Genomic DNA, 26,732 nt, shown 5'->3' on the forward strand with positions numbered 1-26,732 from the left:
TAACTTGTATGTTCTGACTCTTGGCAATGTAGTCATCATACTTTTTTTTTTTTTTTTTTTTTTTTACAGTTAAGGAAATGGAAATCAGGATTTAAACAGCTCATCCAAGACACACAGCCAAATAAACTTAAAACTAGTTTAAACGTTTAAAAAAAAATTGTTTGAGGATCTTTTCTCATTGTTGTAGGCCATACGTTTGTGCCCTCTGTAATAAATATGAAACCTTTTATTCAGAACAATTTCATTAAAGATATTTACAAAAGAAATGGTATACCATAAGTGTCCTTGTGTTACTACTTTTTTGTTGTTGTTTTTTCGAGACAGGGTTTCTCTGTGTAGCCTTGGCTGTCCTGGAACTCACTTTGCAGACCAGGCTGGCCTCGAACTCAGAGATCCACTTGCCTCTGTCTCCCAAGTGCTGGGATTAAAGGTGTGTGCCACCACACCGTGTTACTACTTTTTTATTCAAAGTGAAATGATATTCTGCAGTTCTGCTTCAACTGTGTGTGTTACTTGAGTGCATACAGTAGTAAGACTCTGTACATGCATACAATAGATTTTAATCAAGCCCACTTCCTATTCCCTCTACTACAATTCCTCTCCCATCCTCCATTATTCCTTTCCCTCTTATCTTTGTTTGTTCCATCCATCCATCCATCCATCCATCCATCCATCCATCCATCCATCCATCTATCCATCCAATCTATTGAGTCTACTTGGCACTGCCAGAATGTGCCTGGGTGTAGGGCCATCCATGGGAAGCATGGACTGTAGCTGTTCAGGGCTGAATCCTGGGAGAAACCGACCTTCCCTCTCCCAACAGCCACCACTTGCTAATTGCTCCTCAGTTACACTTTAACTTATATTTTGAACAAACAGTCAACTACTGAGAATTAACTACCTAAATCTTTTATTTTGTACTGTTCACTTAGGTCAAAGAGCCCTTTCTATGATGTCAGCACATCTATGAGAGATAGAGGAAATGAAGTAAGGAAAAGAAAGGAAGGGAAGGAAGAAGAGAGGGCGTAAGTGAATAAAAGCTCACTTTTAGTAAGGAAACAGAGATCACTGTGAATTTTTTGTGTTCAAGATGATCAATAATTGATATTAAAGTAATTTATGGGAATTATTAGATTATACTTAACCCATTGAGTTTTTTTTTTTAAACAAAAAACTGCAGCAACAATTGATTTCAACCTCCAACTTTAATTAATACCCCAAAAGTATTTTAAAGACACAGAACACAGGTTGTGGTGGCTCACATTTTAAATCCCAGCACTATGTGCATTCCCCCTTCCATGTACCATTTATTGAAGAAGTCTGTCCCTTACCCACTGTGTATTCTTGCTAGCTTTTGTCAAGAGTCAGTACACTGACTCTTCTATAAGTTACCTTGGCCCTGATGCCTCTTTACAGCAATACAAAAGTAACTAAGACAAATGGTAGCAACCCAAAATAATCAAAGGAACTGTAACACTCTAGAAACATCAAAACAAAACCCAACAACCAGAGAAACAGGTTACAATGTGGGAGAATGTATTTGCAAACTATGTATCTGCTAGGGAGATAATATCCAAAACACACAAACAACAAATAACCCAGTTAAAAATGGATAAAACATGAGTAGACATTTTATAAAACATTTAGAATCAGGTATATTAAAAAAACAGTTTAACAGCAGGGATCACTATTGAACTAATACAAATCAAATCTATAACAAAATATCAAACATGTACACACCCTATTAAAATGGTGACTATCAAAGGAACCAAACCAAGAAAAACACTAGCAAGATTATGGAGGGAAAAAAAAAAAAGAAACCTAAATAGTATAACCATCATAGAAGACTGAGTGGTGTATCTTCAAGCCAAAAAGAAGCCAAAACAGTAAAGAAACAACTGCCAGCAATCTCACAATTTAGGGATATATGAAAACGAAATCAGTACCTCAAAGAGATATATGGAATCTTATGTTTACTGTAGCACCATTTATTATAGCTAAGATAAGGAATCAGCCTAGGTACCTATTAATGGATAAAAGAACAAAGAAAATATGGTACATGCACACACACACACACACACACACACAAAATGGTGACTATGGACATAATGGGATAGTATTAAGAAACAAAGAATACCATGTAAAGTGACATGGAGGATATGATGTTAAATGATATAAGCCAGACACAGAAAGCTGAATATTGCATGATCTCACCTTAATGTGGCACCTAGAAAATTGTTTTCATACAAGCAGAGGATCAAGTGGTTACCAGGGGTATGGGGATTTGAAGAGGTGGGGATTGGTAAAATCAATTAGAGATACAAAGCCATAGGTATATGTTCCTAAATAAGACCTGTACATAGAGAAGAATACATCCTTGTGTTCTATTGTACAGTTAGATACCTGGGGTTAACAATAATGTGTATGTTTCAAAATAGCTAGGAAAGCAGATTTTAAATGTTCTCACCATAATAAATGTATTAAAATAATACTTATAAATAAGTATAATAATTACATGTCAATCATCAATCATAAAGTGTGTTAAAAATTTTAAAATATACTTCATAAAGTAAAAATGATATCCTTCCAGAAATGGAAGGAGATACAGAGAGACATTTTACCTACAGAGTATTGTAGGATTACTATCAAGCCTTCCCTGAATGACTCACTACTGTTCCGTCCCCCATGTTAGTCTTCTAAACTATTCTATCAAGACAATTCCTGGGGCTAGAGAGACGGCTCAATGGTTAAGAGCACTGGCTGCTCTTGCAGAGGACTGGGTTTCAGCACTCATCTCATTAAAAGCTCACAACAGCTTTTAATTCTAGATCCAGAGAACTGGACCTCTAAAAACAATAGGCATGCACATGCGGTACTTGTATACAACAGGCAAAACCATCCATCCATAAAACCCTTGCTCTCTTCCATTTTTGAGATTATGATATAATTACACCATTTCTCCTTTGCTTCCCTCCACCTAAACCCTCTCATAGATCCCTCCTTGCTCTCATATATCCCTCCTCGCTCTCATATATCCCTCCTTACTCTCATATATCCCTCCTTGCTCTCTTTCAAATTCATAGCCTCTTCTCTCCTTAACTGTTGTACCGCACATGCCACGCACACATACTCACACACATTCATATATTTCTTCCTAAATAAGACCTGTACAATTTTACTTGTATGTATGTTTTCTTTTTTTGTTTGTTTGTTTTTTCGAGACAGGGTTTCTCTGTGTAGCCCTGGCTGTCCTGGAACTCACTTTGTAGACCAGGCTGGCCTCGAACTCAGAAATCCGCCTGCCTCTGCCTCCCGAGTGCTGGGATTAAAGGCGTGCGCCACCACGCCCGGCTTTGTATGTATGTTTTCATGGCTGACTATTTGATACTTGATAACCAACTGGTAAAATCTTTTTAAAGACAGTTCCTTACTGATATAATTCTTTCTTCCCCTTAATTCTTTTTTTTTTTTTTCCTTTTGGCTTTTCGAGACAGGGTTTCTCTGTGTAGCCCTGGCTGTCCTGGAACTCACTCTGTAGACCAGGCTGACCTTGAACTCAGAAATCCACCTGCCTCTGCCTCCCAAGTGCTGGGATTAAAGGCGTGTGCTACCACCACTCGGCTCCTAATATAATTCTTAACCATTGAACTCACCCTTTGTAACACGAGTCCATAATTCTAGTGCTGGAGCAGCAAAATCAGGATGTCAGGGGCTTGGAAGCTGCCCAGCCAGCCTAACTGAATCAGTGAGTACCAGCTTCATTGAGAGAGACCCTGTCTCAGAAATAAAGTGGACAGCAACTAAGACACCCAATTAAGACACCCCTGACCTCTGGCCTCCATGTTCCCAAACACCTGCATATACTTACACATACACCCACCTATACACACACACACACACACATGTGCACACACAGACACAACACACTCTCACACATAATACACACACAAACTTGTTACAATATACTGTTATTTAACACTCATATCTCAAATAGTAAGAAAACCTTTACATATTATCTGCTTCTACTAAAAGATGCACAGCCATCCTATATATCATGCTCCCCCCTACTCCCCCGCCCCACAAGTGCTTTTAACAGGATGTACTATGCGATTGTTATATAAAGGACTGTCATCTATCTGACAGAAGCCAAATCATTCTCCATTGGCCTTTTCACTTGTGGCAAAAGCAAAGGGACAATGTAAGTAGCAGGAGTATTTTGTTCTAGTCCCTTTTTTCTTATTCAAATTATCATTTAACTCACTCTTTATATAAAGGATCTTCCTCTATTTTCTTTTTTCTCCCTATGCTCAAAGTGCTATCTTTACTACTCTTCAAAATTATAAAAAAAAAAAAAACCAACAACAATGAATTGCATTCTAAAACGCAAGGCTAATATAATACTATACACTGAAAATATATTCAGTGTCAAACCTGTCATTTTCCAAAGCAGAAAATAGGACCTTCCTACTTCATGTCAACCTTCAAACAGTTTTCTCTTGTAGCTTAGGAAAGTTTTGCAAGAAAATGTTATCCAGTTAGTACAATTTTTTTTCTATATAATCATAACCACTAACTTCATTGGTCACTATTTCTTCCCAAATTGTTCTGCAGTCTAGATAGGAGAAAATATTTTTATTTCTAGTTGTCCACACCATCACACATCCACAGAATTCCAATGATATACCTAACACAGGACTGGGATCTGAAAACATACACATACACACACACACACACACACACACACACACACACACTTGAGTGAACATGCTAAGGTTATAGAGGCCTGGTACACAGAACAGACCTAAAAGAATGAAATGTATGCTAATTAGTGTGTGGCATTATTTTTGAAATATAAGTCTTAGAGAACCTTCTGAGGGGCATTTCTGACCATGGTTTTTTTTTTTTTTTTTTGGTTTGGAGCTGAGACCAAACCCAGTGAGCACTCTACCACTGAGCTAAATCCCCAACCCCCTGACTATCTTTAAAAAATAAATAAATAAATAAATAAGAGTCAAGATAAAATGTCCAAGGATCCTATAAAATAACTTTAACACATTATTATTTATATATATTACACATATATTATATGTAATTAGAAACTATGTAAGAGAGAGTAAAAGACTCAGTGGGGTAGAAATGCATAACTATTCTTTCTGCAAAGAGTTTCAGCCATCACTAAAGCACCAGTTTCCTCCCATGTCTCATGGGACACTCTCACAGGTGCAAGCCACTTTCATAGTAATAAAATGTTGCTTGCATTTCTACTAGGCTGATGTTTGCACTAACATGCAAAAGCTGTGGCTAGTATGGTGCTGGCACATGATCGCAAGGCCACTAAGGGCACAGACTGCACCGGTACTTGGTATTTTCTGCATGGCAGCCATTCAGTTTCCTCATAATGTTCTTTATGAATCAAAAAAAAAATCACTAATTCTTACAAGTTTTGATCTTTGAGTATATCTCTCTTTAACCTTCTATGTGATAAGACAGAAGCAAAGCATATTTACTGTAAATGAACATATGCTATCTCAAAGAAAAAACACCTAGGCAACTGTTTGACTAAAACCTGGGATTTTTCCCCTTTGAAGAGCATCTTACTTGGGAGAAGGACCAAGTAGCTGAGTGTGGTGATGCATATCGAACCCCAGCACCGAGGGGCTAAGACAGGAAGACCAGGAATTAAAGGATGGCCTGGACTACACAGTGAGTCCCTGTCTCAAAAATAAAATATAAAAAAGGGACAAACCAGTATTTAGATTAAAATGTGGTAAATACATTCCTGAGACTAAATATGACAGTACGTGCTAGTAAAGATGAAAATGGAGTTTTTTAGTGAAAATTACAATCCTGGGAAACTTGAAATTCATTACCATGAGCCTGATAACTTCCCCAAACCTAAGGGTTGTCTTGATGACATGGGAAATACTAACAAATATAATACTTAAAAATTTTGTAAGATGCATCAAAAGCTGGAGGAGCTAAAAAAAAAAAATCAGCAAACCATTTCAAAAATGATCCATGCATGATATTACATAATCATCCCTGGATAAAGAGCTACTCAACCTGCTAGACAGACCATTATTTATTAACAAACCAGTGGGGGAGGGTGTAGGAAGGTGGAGAGGTGGCAGAAATAAGTACAGAGATGTAGGCAACAGAGGAAAAAAGTACAAAGATAAATATGTATGAAAATGTCATAATGAAACCCATTGTTTTGTGTACTAAAAAACAAAACAAAACAAGGTCCTGAGTTCAAATCCCAGCAACCACACAGTGGCTTACAACCATCCGTAATGAGATCTGACACCCTCTTCTGGTGCAATTGAAGACAGACAGCTACAGTGTACTTAGATATAATAATAAATAAATCTTAAAAAAAAAAAAAACAACAAAAAAACTTCTGTTAAAAAAAAAAAAAAAAGAAACGATCTCATGTCTACAGCCGCACACTGTAAACACACCCCATCTTGTCTGATCTCCAAAGAAAGTATCTCTTATCACCTCTTTAAAGAAATTGTTTTACAACAGAGTGTCTCTGTATAGCCCTGGCTGGGTTTGTAGACCATCAAGGTCTGAAACTCACCAGATCTGCAGGCCTCTGCCTCTTGGGTTCCCACCAAAGGAAACAGACAGTTATCTGACAGGGTTATCAGAATACGCCTCCGCCCTTTCAAGCTACAGCTCTCTGCCTGGTCAAATTTTCTTCCTAGCAACAAAATGCTATCACAATAAAACTGAACACAAAAATAGATGCAAGAATCCAACTACTACTCCATTAAGCTAGATGTTAAAAGATTTGAAAAATATGGAAAACAATGTTGCTCTGCTCACTCATTTTATTTGATTTTGGAAAAGCTATTTTAAATTTAAAATGGTATCAACATTAACAATGTGGGTGCATGCCTGCCATCATAATACTTGAGGGCCTGAGGCAGGAGAATACCAAGGGGCCAGCAGTGACTACATATTGAAACTTAAATGTTTACTGTCCATCCCCACCCAAATTAATATATATTAATATTCACATTAATATTTACAACTTTTAGTTTCAAGTTCTAAAACACACACTCACACACACACACACACACACAGAGAGAGAGAGAGAGAGAGAGAGAGAGAGAAAGTCAGTCAGGCTCTCTTGTGTCCCCAAAATGTAAGTGCCAAGGGTCCTGAAATAAATAAGTTGAGAATATTGTCAATGCTTTTGAAAGGTCTATGCCTAGATCATAAAGAGTAAGAATAAAGAATGGCAAGATACATCTTTCAGAGGTCAGATCCTACAGAGCTTGCCAGTCCTAAATAAGGATCCTGAATTTTACCCAATTTGGAAGACACTAGTTCTCAGCATCACTTTGGTGAACATGAATTGGGGCTGGCGGCGCACTTAGTGACTGCAGTACCAACAAATACACTTCCCTATCAGAAATGTGATCCCACCTTCCTTTCTCTGCCACTGTGTCTAAGACCAGCTCCTCTGTCTACATCGCCTTCACCTTAAATGCCTCCATTTCTTCATCATTACTACGTTCATTTCAACAACTTCCTTGTCCATCTAACAAATTTCTTTGCTTTGGCGCTGGCTAAATCTAAGTATTACTAGCATGAATGTGTCCATACTTAAACAACAGTGTTGGTGAAGGCATACCACAGGGCACACTGATTGTCATGTTTATGATCAGCAACACCAACCAGGTCCTTTACTGCCTGGCAGCTCATTTCTCTGGGCAATGGGACTTTTCCCCTAATGTATAGCTACAACAACCTCTTCTACTCTCTTCGAGTCCTTCCTCTTATTTCAGCAAATGACCTGAGCTATTTTAGAGAAGAAAAGTGAAAGAAGAATCACACAGAAATCCTGGCAACCAAGCCGGGTAATGATGGCACACACCTTTAATCCCAGCACTTGGGAGGCAGAGGCAGGTGGAGTTCTGAGTTCGAGGCCAGCCTGGTCTACAAAGTGAGTTCCAGGACAGAGAAACCCTGTTTTGAAAATCCAAAAAAAAAAAAAAAAAAAAAGAAAAGAAAAAGAAATCCTGGCAACTCTCTCACCCCATCTATTCTCATCACCTTTCACTCCTTACTATATAAATAATGCAAAGCCACTTACTGTGCCAGTTCTTTGTGTCTTATCTGTACCCAGAATCTTAATATTACCCATCTTGATATTACCCCACAGTATTCAGTTTTTCCCTTAAATATAAACATGTTCAAGTTTATTTTTTTCATTGAAAAACACAATGAAGTAAGTAATACCGTCCCTGAAGCCTACTTTTTCCTTTCTAAGCTATGTATCCATACCCACTTCTTCCGGATGCTTCTCAACTGTCTTCCCAATCCCCCTTCTAACATCAATTTGTTTATATAGAATGCTTTATTTAGCTTGGTGTGGGCCGTCTACATCCTTTCCATAATAAAACAAAAACCATAATTATAACCTTTTCTTAAGGAACTGCTGTGAAAATGAGATGAATATGTAAAAACCAAATTTAAGACAGAGCCTAATCCACAGTAACTGATCCATAAGGTTAGCTATATATCATTATTGCTAATAATGTCACATATCCATCTGTCCAGACAGCCAGCTACACAAGAACAATGCATCATAAAGTTGTCCAAAATTCCTTCATCCCTCCCTCCCTCTAATCCAGTTCTGGACTCTGTTGAATTTTACGTTTTAAGGTTCTCATGCTCTGAACACTTTATATATATCACTTAGTTTATACTACCATAATGTCACATGGATACTTTGAAACTCCTAAAGAGTTTCTTGCACTCACTCTTATTTTCTCAAACTTTCTGCCAGGATAGCCTATTGCATTAAAACTTGGATTTTATAACCAGGACAGTCTAATCAAATCTCATATCTGAGACACTCATCTAGTTTAAGAATGTTTGCTCCTGTTATGATAAAGCTCAAGTCTATGGCATAGCCTATGCAGGAAGGCAAGTCTGGTTCGCTACCTACCAATACACATCTATCTGGCATCTCACTTCTTGTGTACCTTCAACTCTTCCCCAGATTTTCAAATGCACCATGAGCATCATCAGACTTTCCACTTCCTAGTGCACTGATTTTATACAACGTGAAATAGTATTTCTGTATCTCTTATCTTAATTTGTACTAGTCCACTACAGTCTTGGGTTAAGAGTACTTCCTTCAGGGAGATGGAGATAGGAGAAGCAGAGATTGAGGCAGCAATGACAAGAGATCCTGTTTCAGAAATAAAAATAATGGAGCTGGGGAGATGGTTCAGTTGATAAAATGCTTGCCATCAAAGTATGTGCACTGAAGTTCAGATCCCCAGCAACCAAGTAAAAAGTCAGACCCGGAAAGGCATCTACCACCCCAGGACATGCCAGGGGCTTACCGGCCAGCACAGTTTATCCAAATTGGTAAGCTCCAAGTTCACTGAGAGATCCTGTCTCAAAACAGGAGGAAGATGCCTGATGTTGAACTTTCTCCTTTACACACACACCCACACACCAATCAACCAACAAATAAATAAAACAGTACAAACTTAAAGTGGCACAAAACCAAGTATATCATCAGATTAATGTCAACATAACTTTTGACCAAGGCCTAACACTTCTCTAGTAATGATTTGAACACTAAATCACTTCAAAGAGACATTAACAACTTCAGCTTCTGTGGAAGAAAGATATGTAATAGAAGGTTTATTTTTTTGATTTTGGAAACAGGGTGTCATGTAGCCCAGGATGGTCCTGAATTCAATGTATAGCTGAGGGTGCCTTTGATCTTCCCCCTCTCCACTTCCATAGTGTTGGGATTATAGGCAAGGACCACCATGAGCAGTCTAGGTGTATTGTTTTGCTATTATTTCTTAAAAGGAGCAAACAGAGCGTACATTCCAAAACAGAGGTGAGTTATTTTAACACACTGGCTCATGGCCTTTGGTCCTCTATGGCTATTACCGCCACTGTTACTCTTATATTGGTGACTCTAGCTGGGCCTCAACCAACTGTCTCACCATAGCAGAAACTCTCAGGCAGGTACAAAGTTTGAGAAATTTAATTTGAAATAGTGCCAACTCAAAATATTCTGATTTTTTTTTTCTTCAAACGCAGTCCTTTATATACATCTCTTGCCAAATATAACTTACGGGAAAAGGCTGCTACATGGATGGCATTTATATTTAATTTAAAAGGGAACTAATAATTTTTTTCAGTGTTTTCCAGCTCCTATTCTCTCTCTCTTCCCTCTCTGACCCCTTTCTCCTCCCCCCACGTGTTCCTGTCCAGTCTATTCTCACCCCTCCAACCCCACTCCCCCATCTCTACTTCCTTCACAACTCCCCTTCCCATGTCCTAAATAAACTCTATTCTATACTAAAAAAAAAATTAATTTGATGTAGTATTACCTAAAAACAGAAGGACAGAGTAAAAGCTGCATTTTGGAAGGATATGGAAGTTCCTTTTGTCTGAGTGTTTGTTTGTTTTATTCATTTATCCATATCTGTTTTCTTAAGACAGGGTTTCATGTGGCCCAGACTGGCCTGAAACTTCTGATCCTCCTGTCTCCACCATCCAAATACTGAGATTACGGAAACAAATCACCCACCCTGGAGTTATCCATGTCTTGAGAATATAAAAACATTTTATTATAAGTACTAATCTCTGAAACAACTAAACTTGGTATACATTTATTACACGAATAGGAAGCAGTATCGCCTATGACTTCAACATCCTTAAAGACTAGTCAGAAGACCTAGTTTACTTATTGAGACAAAATTAAAACTGAGTAAGAAAGCACCAAAATCTCTTATAAGATTTCAATACTGAGGATCTCAGTAGATTGTCCACAGTTTGCAGAACATCCCAAGATTCTGAATATGGCACACTAGGTGTACTTTGAAAGTTGTGACTGGCCATAAGTCTTTTCACAGCAGTACACAGTAATAATACGAAAACTATGTAAGATGTTTTATGTATAAAAATTGTCACAGGTGAATCATGTATAGTTGAATATACTAAGCAGAAAAACAAAATTATCCTTCTCATCATTTCCAAGGTCTCAGAATCAAGAGTTGCATTTATACTGAAAACCACACACTGTGATATGCTAGCATTCTTTACTTTAAGAAGTAATGCTACTTCCTAAGATGGGACATGGACTTAGAATATGTAAGTATAATTTCCTGAAAAAAAAAAAAACCCACGTTTATTACATGCACAGTCTAGTAGAGAAATATTCTTTTAAAATATTTAAAAAACCTGAATACCTTCTAGTCATAGGAAAAAAAAAATTTTTTTTTAATCTCAAAATCAGACCTTATTGCTAACATCAGAAAGTACTATTGTTTATCTTCCTTAGATCATTTAAAAAACAAGTTAAAATTGTTTTATGTTTTAAAAGCCATTTATCTCCAGTAAATGGTTACATATGTAGATGGTATGTAAGTTATTTGGCAAAAGCTACTCTTTGATCTTTAAAGCTAAAATACCATTTTAAAAGCCACTAAATACTACCTGAAAACTCAGCTTTAGAAATTACCATTCATTGGAAAAAAAAAAAAAAGAATCAAGAGACAGCCTTATCTACACTTAATGCTTTTACATAAGTACTTTCATCCCACTCTTTCCAAAAAGAAACCATAGCATCCTGAATATGTAAGATGCTAATCAAATATTAGTGGCAAATGTTTTTCATGGCTAACTAATATGAAAGACTGTTGAGCACTAAGCAAGGACAGGAAACCAATCTAGCATACACATTAATCTGTACACAACAGGCCCTATCATTATTACTGTTAACAGTCATGAGGAGCTCTTAGGAAAGCTAAGGCACAAAGAACTTCACACATAACAAAGTATCTCATTTTTTAAAAAAAATCCTTTTTAAAATCAAAGACCTACTGTCTACTGAAATTGTCTATTCCTAAAAGGTTTCCCATATAATGTTAGTACACCATAATTTCTAAATCTTGTAATACTGGCCTAGTTGAATTTTCCACACAAAATGGGAGGTTTGGAATTCCTGTTTGCAATCACACTCCCCTTGCTCTGATTAGAGACCAAAGCAAAGGATTGTCTTTACATAGTCTCAAAGGTCTGAAATTACGGAAAATATTGTAAAATACAAAGACATACCATCTCAATACTAGAAGCTATTTGAATATTGACAGCTCTAAAGACATAGCTGCCTGTAATATCTGCCAAGTGTGAATGTAAACTGAGAAGGAAGATAGGAACGTATATATTCCATTACATTTCCCCAAGAGCTTTAATCGGATTCCCCTAAGTTCATGCATGTCTCTGTGTACAGACACGGACGTTGATCTGGGCTATTGGATGAAAATAATCAGAGCTGCATCTGTCTGAAAATACATCATCTAGCTTGTCATTATCAAAGCAGAAGAGAGTTGAGGTCTTGGTAATAACACCTACAAGGCAGGTAGAGTGATTAGCTCCTGTCCCCACCGCATGAGATGCTGGGAGGTGGATGACAGGACGTCTGGAGACCCACACATCGGTCTGCATCCTTTTCCTCCCCCACCCGCTCCGCACTCCTTTGCTTCACTCACGTATAAAACGTACTCTCTCTCCATCACATCCGAAGCTGAGGTGTCCAGTGGGTAGGTTTTTAAGGATCATTTTCCTAGTGCGTTAAATGGGATCTAACGACCTCGGACAGCCTGGGGTTGAATGCTATTGCTGCCAGCCCCCGAGGCTCACCTCAAGCTTGTGGTTGATCTGGGACACAGTCTGGGCTTTGTGGCATAGCTGCGCAAAGCAGGAGCTAAGGCTGGTCATCTTCTGACGCCCCTCATAAGTGATGTCCGCCTGGTCCGGATCGATCTCGCCCAAAAGCAGATCCACATCCACGAAGGCCTTGTCGAACTCCTTCTCCAGCACCTCAAGCCATCGGAACATGGACACCCCGCCAGGGGAGACCCCCACAGGGCAGGAGGCGCCCCCTGGGCCGCCGCCGGCTCCCGCCGGGCATGGGCCGCCCGCCGACATGGCGCCGTCCAGGGCCTCGCCGACTGCTGCTCACTCTGGCCGCCCGCCCCGCGCGAGGGGAACTGCTAGCACCGCGGCGCCCCTCGCGCGCGCGCACACACAGACACACACGCACACACACACAGAGACACACACACCCCGCCGGTCCCCTCCCTTCCCTCGCGCCGCCAACGCCGGCAGCGCAGCTCCAGAGCAGCAAAGGAAGCGCGGCTGAAGCAGCGACAGCGACACGGAAGACCCGCCCCGCCCGCAAGCCGGCCCGCCCCCGCCGCGCGTGCGTAGCGGAGCCCAGAGCGGGCGCAGCCCAGAGGGAGAAAGTGGGCGGGGCCGTAGGAGAGCTTAGCCAATGAAAAGCCTCCGCCTCCACAAGCCTGTCTGCGACCATTTTGACGACTGGCAAAACCCTGAGAAGCAGAGGGGTGAGGTGGCCCCTTGCAAGTGGGGAAGACCGGAGGAAGGGAAGGGAAAGATTCCACGTCGCAGAGGGGACTGGCTTCCGCCAGTTTGACTTCACAGTGGACCTGGAACCGGTCCACAGACGTCTAGCAAAGTTGCTGCTGGGGTGTCAAGGGGTTCGGGTGGGAGCGGGGAGGGCCGTGTGTGCATGCGCAATAGCCACGTTTTCTCTTCCGATTTCCAGCTCTTAGGAAGGGATGGGTGTGGACACTGGCTAAGGTTGCTAAACCTGACGGTGCATTCCAGCCAGAAGCTGCCTATGGAAGCTACTGAGCAAGTTTTGTTGAATCAATGGTTCCGCCTTCTGTGATTGACAAGCTGGGGTTCCAGGCCAACATATTATTACATACTAGCTGCCCCACCTCAGTGGTGTTACCTTGCTTGGGTAACAAGGTTTCCAAAGTTTACTTCACTTGGCAATTAAGGTAAAGTGAAAGTGTTAATACTTGGCACATAGCACTCATCTTACTGCATCACAGATCGTATATTTCCAAAGCAACCACTTGGGATGTTGTAATCATCTTATAAACTAGTATTGTGCTCGTTCCCATGTTATTTTCATATGTTCATAAACATTGAATACATATCCCGGTTGAGGCACTGAGGACATAAAATCTAATGAAACGACCTCATCCGAGGCGAACTAGTAAGCCAGTGAGGCTCTCACGACTTTTAATTCCAGTGTTGCGTGCATTTGAGAGCATTTATCAAGAGCTTTCTTTGGGTCCTGCCTCTCATCTCTTCCACTTCTCCCAACTCCACCCCTGTCTAATCCAACAGTAGACTGTCCGGAAGGAAAAGGAGAAGCCAGACTAATTAGAGTAGGCAGGTAGGAACTGTGCTTCCTGACTCGCCTACGGGAGTATGTGGAAAATTAGTCCAGAATCTTTCGGAAATTGTTCTTGGGACTGACCTTTCTAATAAACCATCAACCAAAATCTGCATGGCGTTGTGTGCCTCTCATCAAAGCAGTACCAATAAGAATTAAGAAATAACAGATTTAGTTTGCACTCTGGTTACTCCAATGCAAGACTGGTTACCATCAAGCAAAAGCTATTCTGACTTCAGCAAACTTAGACAAGTAAAACTAACCATGCAACTCTTCCCTTGAGTTTAGTCAGAGACTGTCTCATAGGCTTAGTGCACAATAGTATAAAGCATCCTCTTCGAATGGTTGGTTGTATTTTATATATAAATATATAATAAAATAAATTATATATCTATATCTCCCCCCCCCACACTCACACATCCCACTATCTACTACTTAGCAGTAGATGTGACTACATAGCAGTTGCCACATCCTGTGTGCTCATTTTCTTGGTATTCACTGATGACTTTAAATGTTTATGAGGTTTCCTAATAAAACATTTTGCCCGCTTTGATTTGGGATTTTGCAATTCTGGAAGTCACAACAGAACATGAATGTGGAAGAAGAGGCTCGATGGGTGTTTGGCCTAAATGTGTGTGTGTGTGTGTATGTGTGTTTGCCCTAAATGTATGTGTATGTCTGTGTACCATATGCATGCATGGCTCTCACAAAGGCTAGAATAGAGTACCAGATCCTCTGGAACTGGAATTACAGATTCTGTTAGCCACTATGTGAGTTCTAGGGACTAAATTCCTCTTCAGCAAATACTCTTATCTACTAAGCTATCTCTCCAGTCTCCTTGCCTGCCACCCCTCATGCCAGCCTGTTATATTTTTGTATACAATATTTGCAAGAACATTGAGGAAACTCCAGGCCATTTTCTCTAGTGATACTTCCCCCTACCCGCTGAGGAACATGAAGTAAATAAATAAAAATTACTGTGTGAGAATGGGGAAATACTTAGAACAATAACAATACCTTTTAATTAAGAATGCTGTATGTATAGAGTTATTTCTTTGATTCTCAAAACATCCTGCAGTAAGTATAATTACTCCTTTATAAGTTCATTGTAGACAGATTAAACATTTTAGTAATGGCACACAGCAGACATTTTAATGTAGGTCTCTTTGGCATTATCTATAGGATACAGAAGAATAAGGAATCTATTTCATGTTGCTAGTATAAAAAATTGGCAGACCTTTTGTGAAAGCCTTTTGAGACAGTATTTCCCAGGTATGTATGTATGTATGTATGTATATATATATATATATATATATATATATATATATATATATAGTGTAAAAATGCATTTCCCATTGTAACGCCTTTTAGATAAATCACACAAGTGCAAATTATATTTCTTTTAAAATACCAAACTTACTACTAATTATGTGAGAGACTCTTAAATATATTTTGTGTTTGTGACCATTCTTTTATTTTTTTAATGAATGAGACAATTTATTAACCCAGCATCCTTTGTTCTAATGTTTCTTGTTGGCAGTTGCCACCTGTCCTGCAATCCTGTCCAGATCTCTCTGTTCCTGAGGTGTTAGCTTTCGGCCCCCATCTTGGTCCTTTTCCACCATTTTCAGCCCCTCCAGGGCTTGGAGGTCCCAGCCGGCAACACTCTTTTTTTTTTTTAATTTTTAATATTTTTTATTACACATTTTCCTCAATTACATTTCCAATGCTATCCCAAAAGTCCCCCATACCCCGCCACTTCACTACCCACCCATTCCCATTCTTTTGGCCCTGGCATTCCCCTATATTGGGGCGGGCCACACTCTTAGAGCCTCTGCTGAAGTGGCTGGGCCTGACACTGTTTCTCTGCCTTCCTCTGTAGATCTTGGCGGAGGTACAGGTGCCATGCTGTGGAAGCAGCTCATGTGTAGAACCAGTTCTCATCATATGGGGCAAGCTCTTATGTTTGGCCAGCTTGACTGTGTCCACCCATACGGGGACTTTCAGCTTCCTGGACTTTTTGAGGAAGGCTGCCAGAGCTCTGACGAACTGCTGCTGGTTAATGTCTTTCACAGTAGCTCCAGGCATCCTGAAGCCTCCGCACTGCCAGCCAGGGGAAAGGAGTGACCATTGTTCTTATGGCTGGTAATTACCCTAATTTTCAGCATGAAAGAACCCAAGTTCATTTCTATCACAGCCTTTACAACTTCAAGTCATGCCATGTCATACCAGGTTAGTTTCATGTCACATGGTCCCTTCCCATTTTTATACTACATCCTATGGACTGCCACATCCTATGGGCTCATTATCTTAGTATTCAGTGATGGCTTTAAATGCACATGAGGTGTCCTAATGGAACATTTTGCCTACTTTATTGGGATTTTGCAGTTGTGGAAGTCTCATAGAACAGGCAAGTGGAAAAAGAGGCTCAGTGGTCAGGTGCTGCCATCTGTTGTCAATGTGCTCTATCTGCATTTGTTGCTTTGTCTTTGCTGGCATTTCGACTTGGATGTTTTGTATTGTGACACTTTCACATGGCTTTAAAAAGACTGTTGGGTTGGGACATATTTCCAACTCATAAATCATGCTTGTGTGATTTAAAATAAAATAATGTAACTAAAACTAGTCTGTCTTTAATTTGTCATTGTTGTTTTGAGACAGGGTCTTGCTATGTATATCTCTGGCTGGCCGGGATCTTGTTTATAGACCAGGGTGGCCTAAAATTTCTAACAATCATCCTGTCTCTGCCTCTCAACTGCTGAGTTTCAGACATTCAGCTTGACAATCTTGTTTTGTTCATATTGAGTTTTACCACTAAAGACAGAGTGAAGACTGAGGAAACCAGCGAAAGTGGGAAGATTCTGGTGTGTCCTTTGGTAGTTGGTTGGTATCTGTGAAGTCAGTGAATGGTGTAGATTTCTCTAGTGCACCACCAATCATAGCGACACTGGAAACGATGAAAAGCCTGCCTTGCACAGGCTAGTGAGACTATTGGGTTTTAAAGTCTACTCTGTTCCAAGCTTTATACGAAGCATTCTGTGTTCCCATTGATTTCCTGTAGCCCTGCCAGGAGTAGGAAAAGAGATTAGGTTCTCTGAGTAGTTTTAAGCAGTTGTATGATGGGTTAAGAAATGTCAGGAAAGTATTGCCATTTTCTTTTAACAATGTGGGGAAGCCTCAGAACATTGTACTTATTTTATAGTCATGATATTTGTTAACTAAAATTGTTATGATTTGTAAATTTGAGAAATTCATACAAAAGAAGTAAATTTGAGTGTTTTGGGGTGACTTATTAAGCCACATTCTTCCTCTGTTTCTTTTAATATAAATGGGGAAACTCCTTGTCTTATTCTAAAAGTGTGAGAATTTTGGTGGAGTGACTTAGGATTAGCTCAGTCACCTGCCTTTCTTTTCTCATGTGCAGCTATGGATTCCATTGCCACTTAGGGGTCTGCAAGTGTCTGCTATAGTGCTTTGTGGTCGCCATATGAAACACCTTAGCAGGTAAGCCCTAAGCTGGAACCTGCTTAGACTGAAATCTCAGATGCTAGCTTGGGAGATGGCTCAGCAAATAAAATGCTTGGTGTCCAAGAATGAAGGCCTCAGTGGGGACCCTTAACACCCTCATAAAAGAAGTCATATGTGGTGGTGCGCACCTATGCTCTCAGTGCTTTGAGACAGACAGGAGGCTTCTGGGGTCTTGCTGGTCAGCCCATCCGGTTGAATCAATGAGATCCAGTGTCAGTGGGAGACCTTGCTTCTAAAACTAAATTGTAGAATTATAAAAGTCACTTACGGTCACCCTCTGGCCTTTTCTTTATATGAACATGTGTGCTTTCACACACACACATGCACACACAAATTTTGTAAAAAAACAAAACAAAACAAAATTCAAATTCTATGGACTGCAGGAGGAATGCTGTAACTGTAGATGGCTTTGAGGGTTAAGATAATTCACTATTTACCTAGGAAATTCTAAAAGCAGTTGCTTTTCAAACACCTTTGATACATGCAACAGAGCACATCTAAATAGATTTTTATACCATCTAAGGCATAGACATATTTCTTAATCCACATTAGTCTTTAAAATTTAAATAATATATTTTCAACATAGAAATGTTTATTTAGCAATATTCTGTCTTGTTTATTAAGCTCAGGATAATTTAAGGTTTAAACATTGTTTTCTTCTGTTCTACAATTAAAGGGTCTCAGATGCTCTATTTTGTACGGTGTATACAGACTTAAAGCATGACAAAAGTTTTCAGTTCCCATTTCTTTATACTGTTAAGACTAACTTTCAGTTAGGCTTTAAGCCCACACTCTTCATTTACCGTCCCCCACTGCTCATTATCTAAGACCATTATCTATCAATGGCTATCAGCATTTACCGGTCATTGACTTTTTCTCTTTATTCACTGTCAACTTACTGTTTACTTCCCGGGTTGTCAGTCTTCACAGACCAAACACAAACTCCCGCTCATTAACCTCCTTCGCTATGTTTCTAATAGGTTACTTCTATAAGACCGTCCCCGAAGAGGTACATTTCTAAATACATTTTCTTTCCTTTGTACTTCAATTTTTAGACTACACGAATGCATGGATAGAACTACTTATGAGACTTGCTTTGTAGCCCAGGTTCACTATTCTTCTGCCTCAGCCTCTTACATGCTGGAACTGTGGGTACCACTATTCCCAGCTGTCTTCATTTTATGAGAGAAAACAAGACAAAACAAAAAGAAAAATGAGGTGTATTTTTTCTGTTTTACTTAAACACCTGCATTCAGCATGTTTCAGAATAAACTATTTTGAAAGAACTGTGTATGCATTAAAAATATCCTTAAAGTATTTTTTAATACTAAGAAGTCTATGTGTTTTTTATTTTTGTAAATCTTTCTGTAAGTTTATGGTCAGATTATGAGCCAGATCAGGCCTGATATAGTAAGTCAATTTCTTTTCTGGACGTAAACTTTCTATGGATAGTAGTGAAGAGGTTATTCAGAATATTATCTCTGAGCTTCCTTCTCATGCAGATATCCCGTGACACTAATTAAAATACATCAAAATGTCAGAAACAAGAGTTAAGTCCTCATTTAACACATCAGGAGCACTCACTTAAAAAGCAATTTCTACAGAGTTCTTCATGGTCCCTTTGGTGAGAATTGCTCCAAAAATAAAATTTTAGAGTAGAGGCCAATTATTTTTGATCTTTGATTTTTAATAGATCAGTAAAAGTCAATATTCATTTGTGTTTCCTGTAGTTTTTTTCCTTTTTTTTTTTTTTTCAACAATGGCAATACTGACATTCTGGACTGTAATTTTTTTTTCCCATGAGTGACATTTATCCCTATAGGGTGTTTAGCTGGATTATCTTTGCCTATTACCCACTAGAAGCCAATAACACTGTCCCTTCCCCTATAGTTTCATGAGAACCAGTAATGTTTTACTTTGCAGGCTGTCCCAGGAACGGCTTGTATGCTATTGCTCTTGATTCTGGTCATAACTTAAGGACAACTTGCACACTGTGCCCAAAGCCCTTGAAATCTTGCGAACAAAGAAAGAGGAACTCTTTGCAGCAGGAATCCACTTAAGTGGCACCTACCTTGATTTCTACACAGAGCAGCAACATCTATAAAGGAAAAGTGATGGTACCTACATCAGGTATCTGAATAGGACCTGGGAGAAGCTACAGCTGCTGGAAGCTCAAACCACTGTTGCCAATGAGAATTCTGCCAATGTCAGGCTCATCTCGTCTCTAGGAATGAATTTCAGTGAGCTTTATTGAAATATACTGCCTGCCACTAGAGCCATTCCTACTGCTGGTAGCTTCATTCCTAGGCCCTTTATTAACCTTATTCAAGCAACTTTCCAGGTCACATGTCTTCTAGTAGTGACAGGTCCGAAGATGGACCAGCAACCCCTCACAGAGGCATCTTTTGTACATAGATCCTTCTCTGCAATGTGAACATGGCCATTTCATGCAGCCAAAGAGCTCCCTCAGCTGCAGTGTTGCGGTGAGTGATGGCTTGAGACGTTCCGTGATGCACAGCATCATCTCCTGTAAGCACTCGTGAGAAGTCATACCCAATGCAGGTGAGAAGGAAAGGGAAGGGATTGCTGAAAAGGCAGTGGTTAAGGAGAACGGCCAGGGTGTAGGGTCTGTGGCAGCTCCTGAAATTTCTGTGACTCATCCCGAGGTGTAAGACAGATCTGAAAATATGTAGGTGGCTGCTGGGCCTGTCCAGGAAAACTGGAGTGCTAAGGCACTGACTGGGCTTGGGGACTGGCTACTGCTCAGGCCACTAGGTGACTTGGAACAACCTAGCCTTAAAATAAAAATACTTTCTGTGGAGGAGAGTAAAAATAATAAGTCAGGAAGGAATCTGATGTAAGAAGCTGAACCAAAACCTAGTCCAAGCCCATTTCAAATCTGGAGATGATTAGTTCCCTGAGACTGTGTCGAAAAGATTAAAACCTAGATTTTGGTCTGCATATTGAATAGAGCTGTTGGGCAAATCATTGTGTTTCCGTGCTTGAGAAATACATCACATTCCTTTATCAGCATTTCCTTCCTCCACCCCTCAGGAAACCTGGTAAAAACATCAGACATGCTCGGAATGAAGCACATGCCTTATTCTTGATCTTAGGCACTCAAGAAACCTGAGCCATGTATGGCTAGTCCTTGGTCAGAATGCAGAAGCTCCAGATGTTAGTAGAAAGGAGCTGAGCAGCAGTGGACTTCCTGTGGCTATTTCTTTTTTCTTTTTGACAGGGTCTTCCTATATAAAATAGACTTGCCTAGAACTCAAAATTCTCCTGTCTCAATCTCCTGAGTTGAGATTACGGTGCTCCACCATACCAGGTCTATAGCGACTTCCTAGCACAATAAATACTGAAAGAAGCCTTCGATCTCCAGATTAGATACTACAAAATATGAAAGTAACTTAAATTCATCTGTTTAGCAACGTCCAGATGCACATAAAATGTGCAGTGAGCATTTCTCTTGCCTTTTCAAAGCCTAAGCATAGAAAAGGGCTAGAAAAATGTTTAACTTTGTGATATAACTAAAGCTGACTTCCCTGCCTTCTTGCTATTTTTTTGTTCTTAAAATTTTATTACATTTTGCTCTATGTGTGTGTGTGTGTGTGTGTGTGTGTGTGAGAGAGAGAGAGAGAGAGAGAGAGAGAGAGAGAGAGAGGAGGGAAAGAGGGGGGAAGGGAGGGCACTTGCAGGTCAGAGGATAGCTTTTGAAAATCAGTTCTTGCCTATGGGTCTCAGGTATTGAACTCAGATCATCAGGGTTGCAGGCAGCTGCCTTTACCCAAAGAGCCACCTTGATTGCCCTTTTCTATTTTCTTCCAGATTATTAAAATCAGTTATACACTTTTTGCTTTTAAAACTTAAAAAGTAACTATTATTAGACAAAAGCAATAAGATATTTAAAGGCATAATATTGATGAAAAATATTTTATCATTCTTCGACTCAGGTAGAATACAACCTAGCAAATAGAAAAACAAATCAGAAAGACACATAATACTGGTACCCTGAAAGTCAAATCAGTGGTTATTAAGTCAACGAAACTGGCCTCAAATGGCAATCATGTCATCTGAGTTCAGGGGTCTCTGGAGGAGCTTTTCTACAGCAAAGGCTTGCTCCGGAGCACTCGTAGAGGCTTGGCAGCATAACAGACCTCAGTTCTCTGTTAAACACTCCCAGAGGCCCCAGCTCCGATACCCTGTGTAGGACACAAGGCTACGACAGACAACCAGACAGACAACCACCCTGGATAAAATGATCCTCTACACTTACGTCTTTACAAGATTTCACAACCAGCAAATCTCTGTGAAGAAAATAAAGAGCCTTTGTGCCATTGTTGTGCGAAGTCAAATAGAGTCAACTAAGTGTTTTGTTTTTAATAGACTTAATATTTTTGAATAAGAAAGATATTTTCCCAAAGCATTATGTTTGGGTGAATTAAGAGGGAGATAAACTAGGCTCCTTATCTGTGGTTCTAAACATTTCTCATTGCATCCCATTGTTTCATCTAGCAATAAAATGTCACCGAAATGGTAACAAATATCGAACCTGCCTATTTCCCCTTAATAATTAATGTGAGAAGAAAACACCTGCTAGCTTAGGTCCTGCAAAAATGGTTTTAATATAGGGTCACAGAAAATGCAAAGGTTTTATGGCCCACTATAAATCAGCTCTTTGTCTTTTTCCACTAATTCCTTAGTGTCACATTTAACAAAACTGAGGAAACTACAGATAATAGAAGTGTTTGCAGTTTAGACTTGCAAGCCATAAATAACACAGGGTTTTGTTCACCTAGAGATATTAAGGCAGCTTATCAATGTTTACGCCCTTCCTCTTTGTAATGATTGCTAACCCAGACAAATGGAACAAATGGAGTTACCCCCAACCCCCTGCCTTCTCACAAGGACAAGCACACATTCAAAAGATTGTGTTATCAGACTCCGTGGTATAAAAAGTAAGGTGTCACCTGAGCAGTTGCTTGCTACTTGCAAACCTCTGTGTTGGACAATGCACCTGCTTTGGGCTTTTCTTTTGGGGCTCTCTCTTACCAATGGCCTCAGTGCAAACTGTCCAGGACGATGCAGCTGTGATTCTATGCAGTCTGTACAATGCTACAGGCTCCTGGAACTTCCATCAGGCATTCCTTCCACCACCAAGAGACTCTACATTAGCCACAGCAGAATCCAGCACCTTCAGGTAATCATGTCATTTTCTATCAGAGTTGCTACAGTTTTTTTTTTTTTTTTGGGGGGGAGAAGGATGTGGGATAAGTATGGGGGTTTTAACTTGAATCATTCTAACTGAAAAGTGTTAATTCTCAAGTTAAGCTTTTGTACTACCTGCTTGCTGGGCATCAGTGGGATGCTCTGTGCCTCTGAATATGTCTTTTTGAGAACTAGCCACATACACCTTGCCCTGAAAGCCAGGATTTTGATTCAATTTTTATTCAACAATTGAGAAACTAAGCTGTGACAAAGTACTCAAGGAGTATAAGCTCTTTCTTAAGGAGCACAATTGCCCTACTTGGAACACAAGTCATACCAAACAAAAAGCTTTTATTTTACCCCATAGGTAATAGAACAGTGTCATAAGAGGATAAGGTGAACTGGTAGAGGTGACTCATTCATACACATCCACATCCATTCAGGTACCTGATCTTTGTGGAAACCTAGATGGAGATGTGTTGTTTTAGATTTGTCAAACTGTTACTGGCAGATCTCAGAACTTGAGATATGCCTTGAACTACAACATCAGTTATCTTGCTTCCATATCCAGAGGACACTCGAAACAGTACTATAGATTCTTCTGATGTTTACAAGTTAAAAGAAATTTACTTTTGATTGCTGGTGCTTTGGAAGGAAGCAGGAGGCAAAGGTCCCCTCTGGTTAGATACACAACCATCTTAAACAAGCTACTAGCAAATCTCTGTGTCTCATTTTTAATAGCCTTGATGATGTGTGAAGGCTGCAATGGATAAGTCCTCTTCTAGATAGAAAGGCCTGTGGCAGTTCTGTTTTCCCTTCAGTTTTCACTGCTATTGGCTCAGAGGTCCAAGCCCCAAGATAAGGAACTAGCTCTCTGAAAACTTGGGAGCTAGCCTCTCTCTGAGTGGGTTTATGTTAAGCTATCTCCCCTCCAAATAGAGGTGCCCATGCACTTTCATTTGGTTAAGAGTTTTTCACTGGAGTGTCTTCGTTTAACATAAATGGCATGGTGTTACTATTGAGGTTCAACAAGTACAATCATGCCCTGTGTTTGTTTTCCTCTTCTACTCTAATGGTACCTAATACCAGAAAACAAATCTGACCTTGCCTGTTTGGTCTTAGCATTTAAACAAGACAGCTGGGTAAATGGGAGACACTTAAATATTTGTGCTGGGACCTAAGCTGCCTGCAGACTCTGGTAATAATCCTATCCTGCCACTTTGTTGTGAATTGATGATTTGTCAAATTCCGTTATTGAATGAGTCAATTTGTCACCTGTTTGGGGCTTATTGAACAGTAGTATTGCCATTTCCATGACTTTAACTCTGTCATTTGTCTCTTAAAAGGGCAGGTCATGTCAGAAAGATTGGTGAAAGAGGTTGTTTTGTTGAAGAAACAAAAACCTCCAAGGGTCCATATTTCACTTGTATACAGTGGACACAATGCATATTCTATAGTGAATACAAGGTCTATTCTACTTTTTTAGTTTAGACTTAACAGAACTAGTGCCCATATGTAAAGAAAACTATCTTTGAGTAAATCTTCAGATTATCAGTAACACAAATTTTATATGATCTAATTATAAACACTAATATATAAGTAGCACTTTAGTGGATTTATGACTTGTTCTTAAAATTTAACTGTATAGGATTATGTCATTGAATGTCATGTTTGAGATTCAGGATAAAAGTCTAAAACATCTGCTTCTGCCTTTAGGATAAAAGGATTTTAAAATCAGATTTGCCTGTAAAAATTCTTACTTCTCTGAGAGTCGTATTTTTGGTCCTTCTTCTTTTCCCTTCCCCCCCTCAACACTCTGTGCCTGGCCTCTTCCTTACCAGCTCATTGTCTTCTCCTCCATCCTAAGTCCTGGATCTTCTTGGGTGTCTTTGGTCTTTACATGGATGTCAAGTCTAGTGTCCCAGTCTCATGCCTTCTTGTTCTCAAAAACGCATCTCTCTTCAATTCCACTTTACCTCAGCCATCTTAGTTATATCACTTGGGTCTATGAAAATCATGTCTCGTACCTCCAGTTACCACTGTGTCCTTCTCCACTCAGAAAACCTTGACCACTTCTCCATTTGGCTGCCTCTCTTTTTAACTTGTGAAGACATGCAGTCCTAAGTTTACAAAGCCTGTTCTCCCAGATACTTAGTTGATTTCCTGTTTCCCCTCTTTCTCTACCCCTTCCATCTCTATCCCACATTTGATCATCTAAACACCCTTCCAGAAAAGCCTCAGTGTTAAAGGAGAGTGCTAATTCTCCTCTGTTTCTCCTATACCTATACAAGTGGGTGCTGCTGTAGAGGGTCACACAACTGGATGGTTTGGAGCTGCCCTGAAGATGAGGTCTCCAGCGTCATCTGCATCTTGCTCATCCCTTTCTCCTTTCTGCTCAGGTTCCCTGCCTTCATTCAGTCGTCTACAAGTCTAGTGCAGTTTTGCATTTGCTAGTCATTCTACTACCTCATTCTCAACAGATGGCTGGCCTTCCATTGTGCTGACAGATCACAACAAAACTCTTGTCTTCATTCCTAATCAGTGGTACTAACACTGGATCCTTCTCACCTCTCCCCAGGCTTCACTTTGGTGTTCTCCACCCCCACATCAGCAGGAGTCATTCCTCCATAGCTCTTTGTTCTAAGCCACACACGTGTGCTACAATAGCAAAGTTCCCATATTTCTGCCCCTCTTCTCCCTATGACCCCTGTGATTTTTCTAAACTCTGTCTGCATCAACTTTCACCTCTTCTGTATTGTTGAATTCACTGATGTCTGACTCCTTCCCATTCCATATAACTAAAATTCTAAATCCTGGTTGCACACTTCCAGTTTCCAGAAATTTGTGTTCCCTTGCTTTCAGTGAAGCCACACAGGGTTGCACACACACACACACACACACACACACACAAACACTCATGACTCTCCATTTTATCCTTTATTCATTTATTTTTCTCCACTGTTCTTCCTTCCCTTCATCCCTTTCGGAGTTTCTCAGTAAGTCTTAAACAACATTCTTAAGTGACCTCAATGTATGTCAGTAATGACTGCTCTCCTACCCAAATTTTTAATACAGCACTCCCCTCATATTTCATATTTAGTCAGTTGCCATTAGGTTTCTTCACTTATGTGCAAAGAAGGATCTCAAAACCATATGCTTCAAACTGAATTCAGCCTTCCTTCCTATACTTACAGTCTTCTGTGATTGGCTTCTTTCAATTAACATAACATCCTCAAGGTTCATCCCTACTGTAGCCTATGTCAGAATTTCCTTCCTTTAAAAGGCTATCTGGATTTTAATATGTATGTGTGTATATATATATATATACACACATACATACACACACATACATACATTGTAAAATATATATATCATATATACATGATATATATGTATATCATATATAAAATATATGTATACATATGGTGGGTTGTTATTCACTGTAGTCATTGGACAGTTGTATTGTTTCATTATTTTGTCTATTGTGAGCACAGAAGTTTTTATATGGTCCTAGATTGTCCCCCTTTTCTTTGATATCTATATAGGAATACTTTTTTCTTGAAATGGAGACTCTACCAGCATTTTGAGGAGCTGTTGTCCTATCTTCCACAGTGGATACACGATTTTGTATTCCTGTAGCAAATTTGATGCTTTCAAATTCTCTATATCCTCATCAACATTCTCTCTCTCTCTCTCTCTCTCTCTCTCTCTCTCTCTCTCTCTCTCT

At 39.7% G+C, this 26,732-nt stretch overlaps 2 protein-coding genes and 1 pseudogene across 3 annotated transcripts in view; 1 reads left to right on the forward strand and 2 right to left on the reverse strand.

The window, feature by feature from the left end:
- Gopc (golgi associated PDZ and coiled-coil motif containing) overlaps nt 1-13,212 on the reverse strand; it is a 44,640-nt gene extending 31,428 nt beyond the window's left edge. For both annotated transcript variants that reach the window (XM_021174113.1, XM_029482602.1), the window contains exon 1: nt 12,694-13,212. In XM_021174113.1, coding sequence (XP_021029772.1) covers nt 12,694-12,981 — 288 coding nt within the window. In that variant the 5' untranslated portion in view covers nt 12,982-13,212. The remainder of the gene's footprint in view (nt 1-12,693) is intronic.
- A 2,574-nt stretch (nt 13,213-15,786) lies between these two features.
- On the reverse strand, nt 15,787-16,354 carry LOC110302657 (annotated as a pseudogene).
- Nucleotides 16,355-22,782: 6,428 nt separating this feature from the next.
- Nucleotides 22,783-26,732, forward strand: part of LOC110304035 (nephrocan) — a 12,810-nt gene continuing 8,860 nt past the window's right edge. Inside the window, exon 1 of the mRNA XM_021175290.1 lies at nt 22,783-22,997. Coding sequence (XP_021030949.1) covers nt 22,809-22,997 — 189 coding nt within the window. The 5' untranslated portion in view covers nt 22,783-22,808. The remainder of the gene's footprint in view (nt 22,998-26,732) is intronic.

Source organism: Mus caroli, chromosome 10 (assembly GCF_900094665.2).
Source record: "Mus caroli chromosome 10, CAROLI_EIJ_v1.1, whole genome shotgun sequence".
Lineage (NCBI taxonomy): Eukaryota > Metazoa > Chordata > Mammalia > Rodentia > Muridae > Mus > Mus caroli.